Source organism: Triticum dicoccoides, chromosome 3B, assembly GCF_002162155.2.
Source record: "Triticum dicoccoides isolate Atlit2015 ecotype Zavitan chromosome 3B, WEW_v2.0, whole genome shotgun sequence".
Taxonomy (NCBI): Eukaryota; Viridiplantae; Streptophyta; class Magnoliopsida; order Poales; family Poaceae; genus Triticum; species Triticum dicoccoides.
The window spans coordinates 135,880,427-135,889,458 of NC_041385.1; the positions used below are offsets into that span (position 1 = coordinate 135,880,427).

Below are 9,032 nucleotides of genomic sequence, written 5' to 3' on the forward strand. Positions count from 1 at the left end.
CTCCATATATTCACGTCCGGGGAGAAGAAAATCAGAGAGAAGGATTCATCGTGTTTTATGATACGAATCCGCCACCAGCTCCTGTTCTTCATCAGGAGGCCAGATCTGGAATCCGTTTTGGGCTCCGGAGAGGGGAAATCGACGCCATCATCATCATCAACCATCCTCCATCACCAATGTCATGATGCTCACCGTAGTGCGTGAGTAATTCCATCATAGGCTTGCTGGACGGTGATGGGTTGGATGAGATTTATCATGTAATCGAGTTAGTTTTGTTAGGGTTTGATCCCTAGTATCCACTATGTTTTGAGATTGATGTTGTTGTGACTTTGCTATGCTTAATGCTTGTCAGTAGGGCCCGAGTGCCATGATTTCAGATCTGAGCCTATTATGTTTTCATGAATATATGTGAGTTCTTGATCCTATCTTGTAAGTTGTAGACACCTATTACAAGTTATGATCCGCATACCCCAAGGTGACAATAATTGGGATTCTTTCCGGTGATTACCGTAGTTTGAGGAGTTCATGTATTCACTAAGTGCTAATGCTTTGGTCTGGTTCTCTGTTAAAAGGAGGCCTTAATATCCCTTAGTTTTGATGACCCACAAGTATAGGGGATCAATCATAGTCCTTTCGATAAGTAAGTGTGTTGAACCCAACAAGGAGCAGAAGGAAATGACAAGCGGTTTTCAGCAAGGTAATGTCTACAAGCACTGAAATTATAAGTATTGGGTAGTTTGATAGCAAGGTAATTTGTAACGAGCAAGTAACGATAACGATAACAAAAGTGCAGCGAGGTAGCCCAACCCTTTTGAGGCAAAGGACATGCCAAAACAGTCTCTTATGATAAGCAAAGTGTCCTTGAGGGCACACGGGAATTTCATCTAGTCACTTTCATCATGTTGGTTTGATTTGTGTTCACTACTTTGATAATTTGATATGTGGGTGGACCGGTGCTTAGGTTCTGTTCTTACTTGAACAAACCTCCTACTTATGACTAACCCCCTCGCAAGCATCCGCAACTACGAGAAAAGTATTAAGAACAAATTCTAACCATAGCATTAAACTTTTGGATCCAAATCAGTCCCTTATGGAATAGCGCATAAACTAGGGTTTAAGCTTCTGTCACTCTCGCAACCCATCATCTAATGACTACTCCACAATGCATTCCATTAGGCGCAAGTATGGTGAAGTGTCATGTAGTCAATGTTCACATGACACCACTAAGGAAATCACAACATACATATCATCAAAATATCTAACACATATAAAATTCACATGATTACTTGCAACAAGATTTCTCCCGCGACCTCAAGAACAAAAGTAACTACTCACAAATGATAATCATGCTCAAGACCAGAGGGGTATTAAATAGCATAATGGATCTAAACATATAATCTTCTACCAAATAAACCATATAGCAATCAACTACAAGAAGTAATCAACACTACTAGACACCCACAAGCACCAATCTATAGTTCTGGTGCAAAGATTGAACACAAGAGACGAACTAGGGTTTGAGAGGAGATGGTGTTGTTGAAGATGTTGATAGATATTTCCCTCCCCAAGATGGGAGAGTTGTTGGTGATGATGATGACGATGATTTCCCCCTCGGGAGGGAAGTTTCCCCGGAGGAATAGCTCCACCGGAGGGCAAAAGTGCTCCTGCCCAAATTCTGCCTCGAGACGGCGGCGCTTCTTCCCGAAAGTCCTCCCCTTATTTTTTTCTAGGTCAAAATGACTTAAATACAAGAAGAGGGGCACCGGAGGTGGGCTCGGCTAAGGACAACCCACAAGGGCGCATCTGGGGGCCCTGGCGCGCCCTGGTGTCTTGTGCTCACTAGGTGCCCCCCTTCGGTAGTTATTTTCTCCATTATTTCTTATTTATTCCATAAAAATTCCCCGTGAAGTTTCAGCTCATTTGGAGTTGTGCAGAATAGGTGGCCTGACGTAGCTTTTTCAGGTTCAGATTTCTAGCTGCCGGAATTCTCCCTCTTTGTGTGAACCTTGCAAATTACGAGAGAAATGGCATGAGAATACTTCAAAAAGCATTATTATGCATAAAAACAACATAAATAACAGTAGGTAAACATGATGCAAAATGAACGTATCAACTCCCCCAAGCTTAGACCTCGCTTGTCCTCAAGCGAAAACCGAAATCGAAAAACATGTCCACATGCTTAGAGAGAGAGGTGTCGATAAAAACAAAATACGGACATAGAAGCATCATGTAACTTATTATAACAGCAACAAACTTTAACATGAAACTTTTATCATAGACTTCTCATGAATAAGTAACAATTCATCACAACATCAAAGTATAAAGCATAAACTCTATTGAAAACTAGCAAACTATGTTCTCAGTCAACTTTGCAACTACAATTCATCATCTTTTCGGGAAGGGTAACATATCAGAGCCTTTTTGGCAAGTCCACATACTCAATCATCATATAGTCTTCTATGATTGCTAACACTCACCACATACACATGAGCAAAACATTGTAGCTGAGCCTGCAAGTTTCATAAGGATATTAAATTCTGCATCTTGATCCTCTTCTTACATCTGCTACGTCGCTTGAATATGAACGACCTCTGGCTCATGAATTGATAGGGCTTGCATAGTGATCCCAATCCCAGGATCCGGTTGTTCCACCCTAGTATGGATCAGGGAGACTCGATTAATTTCATCTCCCCCCAAATGTACCTCCTCCATATCCGTTTTCCTTTCCATCTCAAGAATGAACTAGCAGATGGGAAAAAACTCGAGGGAAGCAGAAAAAGGAAACCAAAGAAGAAAAGATCATCAGAGTGAAAGGATGAGGCAAAGAAGAAATGCGGAGAATCAAAGAGAGGAAGCTAGAAGAGGGAAGAAGCGGCGGGCAGAGAAAGAGAGGAGCACAGGTAGGGATAAAGCGGCATAACGCCAGTCTGGAAAAGTCTAAAGCGGTGCGACTCTGCACTTGTTTTTGCATTAGGATTAGCACAACAAATGGAAAGACCACTCTAGAACATATGAGTGTGGTGTTTCACACCCATAGTAGGGCTCCCTCAATGAGTAGTTTAAAAAGCATCTGATTTCTTTTATTCACTGGTCATTGTTGATATGCTAAATGCGTAAAAGAGATGATTTGTGCATTCTCGGGGTGGTGTCATTAGTGATTAGGCAACAATTAGTGAGTACCTTAATTCAAACTCAATAAGTTCGTTATAAAACATGACAAATCTTGAGTCAAAATGGACTCATGAAGCTTGAAGCTCCAGTATAACTACAACTCTCTATCTCCAATGATTTCATCTCTTAACATGGAACTCAAGAATACGACGAGTCTTGTTCCCACGGAGTGTAGGATCGGAGAAGAAATGGGAAAAAAATCCACCCTAGCATGGAGGAGTTGGGTCCCTTATATGGTTGGCAACTACTCCTCCATTCGAAAAATAAGTGTTGTGGTTTTAGTTCTAGTAGTGAGGCTAGAAGCACCGAGATTCAAACCAATGGTAGAATCTCCAAACGCTTCACAATGGAAAAGCTTGCTCGATGTTGGGAGAAACCGGCCCCCTTCAACATCTCTCAAATGTGTTCTACGAACGTAGGTTCGCAAGAGAAAAAGAGGGGCAGCTCCCGGGGGGGGGGTGTTTAAATCAAAAGGAAGAACAAGGGCGAGTAAATGATGGAGACTAAAAAACGATTTAAGGAATTAAGATCCCCGGGGGAAAATAGGGATGTCTCCTATGTTACCCATAATATGTGGAAGTATCGACGTAATTTCATAGAGTCATTTAGTTTTGAATGGAGCATAGCAATATCGGGATTTCACTGTGAAGTCGTCGAGGAGACTCGATACATTTGAGATCTCAGAAGTAGTTCACCCTGCACGATGGAGCACATTCTCGAAACATCCATACAGAACATTGACTATGTCTGCTTTCTAATATTGACAGTTTACATATATTGACAAGTTCGAATGATATGTAATTTCAATAGGCGTACGTCTCTAAATCTAACGTAGCGTATAATTATCTGAAAGTGCAATTACTGAATGAACCATCAGACAATATGAATAATTAACGCCTAGCTAAGACAATTGACTCATAAATCGCTTAGATAAGCTAGGACTATGAAATAACAAGTTCTAATTCGGCGGGGAAATAACCGCTCACTTTGAACTATTAGCTACATATCAATGGGAAAATCCCTCAATGTAAACATGCTCTAAAGGTTGGTATGTGGGACTTAAATTCGGATCACGGTTGTATTCGTAGAACATGAGAAAAAATGAGTGATAACTTAAATGTGTATCTCCCAAAATGGGTTTTCAACTCAAGAGATTTTTTCCCTCCACTTCATTTCTGAAACTTGCAAAATTGTTTGATTACAATTGTATCCAAAACATTCCCAACCAATATTATGGTATGGGCGTATGGCTCCATTCAAATTTTGCTCCAATCTATCACATTGGTTGTATCCAAATTCAACTACACATATCTGCAATGCATATGATGGTGGGGTTGGGAGGCCAACATTTTCATATGTTAGCTTGCATCTGTTGCACTTGTGCGTGCTCTTCTAGAACCGTGATCGATAGATGGGGAGGATAACTGGTTTGGTGCCAAGAATTGACATGCCAATATTTAGCATTGTGCCAAATATTGACTACTAATTGGTTGGTTAGCAAGTTATTTTGCCTATCTCACATAAATTTGCCAATATTTGACAAGTCTTGGTATTACCAATATTTGACAATGCCGAAATTTGGCTAGCCAAATATTGGTTGCAAACCAATCATGCTCGCGCATCAGTGGAAATAGCCAGAGGCCTATGCATGTCTCATGTGAAAAATAATACGTTACTCCCTTCATTTACTTATACAAGGCCACTGTGGGATATACGTTTGCATCTATACAAGGCCATCAACAGTAATCGAGGAAAGAATTAATGATATTTCCTCGCACTGTAACATGTTTAATACTTTCATGCATGCCATCATAATGACACTAGCTACTTCCTCCACTCAGTTTCCTTGCATGTATGTGTGCGTATTAATGATCTCAATAAACGAAAAAATGCAAAGTATGCATTAAATTTTATCTTGGACCTGTAATATGAGTTTGTGGCCTTGTATACAAAAATGAAGGGAGTACTATCACATATTGAAAACCGTGCTTGAAGATCGTGAATGAAGAGTATCAAACGTACGAAAGTCGAAGGCAACGTCCCCATCGGTATTGAGGTGTATCAGTTTCGAAGCTCCACAACTCTTGAAATGTTCTTCGGTAGAAGTTATGTGGGTGCGCGTATTGTGCTCTGAGTTTTTGTGCGTGTGTGCGTTACATTATAATCGGAGTCTCTCGAAATATCAAGTGGCACAGCAGTATGCTTTTTCGAGAATTTAACAGCAACTGAACCTCGATCGCACTAAGATGGTGAGAGCCAAGGAAGATAGCTTGGTTGTTGGTTCGTTGCACATGCAAGGAATTGTCAGGAGGGGACATTCCGACATGTTACCGGTGTTTGTTTTGTGGATAGGCATTCAAAATTTCAGTACGAACCTTAATCAATCAGAGACGCTCAGATGCGTCTCTCCCTCTCTGGCTAATCCCAAGTTGACAACCAAGTCTGAGGAGTACATGTAACCGGCTCCAGCCATTAATTGGGCAATCCACGTCTTCTTCTTTGCTTGCTGCAGCACGGACCACCACACAAACGCCTGAACTGCAGCCAGCGCTAGCCCAGCCATGCCTGCTGACCACATGTCTGACATGGCCCCCCCCTGCGCCATGTAGTCAGCGCTTCCGTCATCTCCGCCGTAATTTGTTTCCGACGACATCTCCGCCGGAGTATATAACAAGCGAAGCGAAGGGTCACACCACCACATCGACCACGCGCCACAACCCACCCCAGCGAGGACACTCTTGCTTACCTAGTACGCTCTTGGCCTCTTGCCGGCCATGGAGCGCGTGGGGGAGGCGCCGCACTTCCTCGTGGTCACGTACCCGGCGCAGGGCCACATCAACCCGGCGCGCCACCTCGCGCTGCGCCTGCTCCGCGCCACGCCGGGCGCCCGCGTCACCGTCTCCACCGCCGTCTCCGCCTGCCGCAAGATGTTCCCGGACGACGCGGACGCCGCGGCGGTCGACCACGTCGACGCCGCCGGCGTCCGCTACGTGCCCTACTCTGACGGCTACGACGGTGGCTTCGACAAGTCCGCGCACGACAACATGCACTACATGTCCAACCTCAAGGTCGTGGGAGCCCGCACGCTGGACGGCGTGCTCGCGCGCCTCCGCGACGCCGGCACCCCCGTCACGCAGGTGGTGTACACGGTGCTCCTCTCCTGGGTCGCCGACGTCGCGCGCGGGCACGGGGTGCCGGCCGCGCTCTACTGGATCCAGCCGGCCACCGTGCTCGCCGCCTACTTCCACTTCTTCCGCGGCACCGACGGCCTCGACCAGGCTGTCACTGCCGCGACGGGCGACCCGTGGGCGGACGTCCCCGTCCGGGGGCTCCCGCCGATGCGCGTGCGCGACCTGCCGTCGTTCCTCACCATCGCGTCCGACGACCATCCCTACTCCTTCGTGCTCGCCGCGTTCCGCGAGCTGCTCGACGTGCTGGATCGCGAGGACTCGCCCACCGTGCTCGCCAACACGTTCGATGCCATGGAGCCCAACGCGGTGGCGACGCTGCATCAGCACGGCATCAACGTCGTCCCCATCGGCCCCGTCCTCTCCTTCCTGGACGCCTCGGCGTCGGCAGCGGCGGCGGCCAACAACAGCAACGACCTGTTCAAGCAGGACGGCAAGGGGTACCTGGAGTGGCTGGACGCGCAGGAAGCGGGGTCGGTCGTCTACATCTCCTTCGGGAGCCTGTCGACGATGAGCAAGCGGCAGATCGCGGAGGTGTCGCGCGGCATGGCGGAGAGCGGCCGGCCGTTCCTGTGGGTGCTGAGGAAGGACAACCGCGGCGAGGTCGACGACGAAGACTTGTGCACCGGCGGGGGCATGGTGGTGGAGTGGTGCGACCAGGGGAAGGTGCTGTCGCACCCGGCGGTGGGATGCTTTGTGACCCACTGCGGGTGGAACTCGACGCTGGAGAGCGTGGCGTGCGGCGTCCCGGTGGTGGGAGTGCCGCAGTGGACGGACCAGGGCACCAACGCGTGGCTGGTGGAGCGGCAGCTCGGCACGGGGGTCAGGGCCGCCGTGAGCGAGAAGGATGGCGTGCTGGAGGCCGATGAGCTGCGGAGGTGCATCGGCTTCGCCACGTCGGATGTGGTGCGCGCCAAGGCGGAGCTGTGGAGGGAAAAGGCGCGGGCGGCGGCTGCAGTGGGCGGCTCGTCCGAGAGGAACCTCAGGGCGTTCGTCGCCGGGCAGGTCGCCCTCGCCGGCAACTAGCCAGCCGGCAGGCCGGCTTGCATGCACTGCATGGTCCTGCAATCCATATGGCATTTAGCACTTAGCAGGACGACGTACACGAGCCGAGACGAGAGGACTCGATCCGTACCGCGTCGCCGTCGTAAATAATTCGATTCGATATTGTAGCTGCTACCTGGGAAAGATCGAATGCCGTTCGTATCTTGTCGAGGCACTCGTTTCGCCGTTCTGTATAATTCTGTTAAGATGTTGTTCCAATCATCCAAAGGTATTGCCGTGTTGCTTGACTATAATCATCTACTCCCTCTGTCCTATGATATAAGACGTTTTTACAATCGCGTCAACCTGCTAATGTTTTAGGAAAAATCGGATTCCAATCTCGTTCTATTGGGGGTGACGTGTGGAACACACCGAACCACACGATGTGTACCAAAATCTAAAGATAAAGAAAATTTGGCTAAACTATCAACTTCATATTTTTTACGAATTGACTCATGAATAAAACAGCAATCTTGAAAATCCCCTTTTCTATCATTAACTTCTTTGATCACCGCAACATGGGCTCCTCCCATATTGGCTTTTGTATCTTGCATTACCGAGTTACAATCTCGAGATGCCAATAGGTCGAGAGCAAGCGCCTGTCCCTCCCGGCACGCCATGGATTCAAGTGTAGGGACATCCGTGACACCACTGAGAGTAATGGAAGATGCTCCATAAAATTCTCTTCATGATCCCGACAAATTCTGTCACATGTTTGATGCACACTGCGAACGAGGCGAGCGATCTGGTGGGCCGACCCATTTTTCGGTAGCCTGATTGTAAGAGCATATTTCTCCCTATGTGGTTTTGGTGATTAATGACAATGTATTTGCGGACTATCGTGTGCATTGAGCATTTCAGAGATCTCATGCCTAGGCACAAGACGATTCGGTGCCCCTTAGAGGCTATTGAAGACGGCGGTTTTTTACGTTTCTTTTCGGTGGATTTGAGTCGTAGGAAAGCCGTACTATTAAGAGGGGTCCGCTTCAGAAAGGTTAGGGTGGAATCATCACGTACACATATGTTCCTTTGCACCACCTTTTCTTCGCTTCTTTGGAGCACCGGTCGTTTACCCTTGTCTATGCGAAGATGAACGCCTCCAAGTGCTATAGGTTCTGTGGCGTGCGGTAGTACTGCTCAAGGGAGCAGTAGTACCGCAGTTGTCCACGGTAGTACCGCCAAGGTAAGTGGTAGTACCGCGTTGCGCGGTAGTACCGCTCCTACCGCGCGGTAGTACCGTGGCATGTAGCCCAGAATGCTAGCACGCACGGAAGTAGGTGAGGAAGTAATTTTTTACTTCCGCGCCCTATGCGGTAGTACGGCTCCCTGGGAACGGTAGTACCGTGCCGGATTTTCGCACGGACCGGAACTCAGCGGAAGTGGCCACGGATGTAATTTTACTAGTCCGTGCCTTCCCAGCCCAGTTGAACCCTGCCGTGCGGTAGTACCGCAAGGGCACGCGGTAGTACCGCTCGTTGCTATACGCAACAGGGCCTCGTCTGGTCTCTGCCGCGCGGGGGTAGTACCGCACGGTCGAGCGGTAGTACCGCAAGCCCTTGCGGTAGTACCGCGTGTCCTTGCGATAGTACCACATGTCATGGGCCGAATAAGTGGGTAACGGTTGGATCT

The 9,032-nt window shown here is 47.9% G+C and overlaps 1 protein-coding gene across 1 annotated transcript; it reads left to right on the top strand.

The window, feature by feature from the left end:
* Nucleotides 1–5,850: 5,850 nt before the first annotated feature.
* Nucleotides 5,851–7,657, top strand: LOC119275170 (crocetin glucosyltransferase, chloroplastic-like). The gene has a single exon (XM_037555973.1). It carries the CDS (start codon nucleotides 5,946–5,948, stop codon nucleotides 7,383–7,385), a length of 1,440 nt encoding a protein of 479 aa, XP_037411870.1. The 5' UTR covers nucleotides 5,851–5,945; the 3' UTR covers nucleotides 7,386–7,657.
* The last annotated feature ends 1,375 nt before the right edge of the window (nucleotides 7,658–9,032 follow it).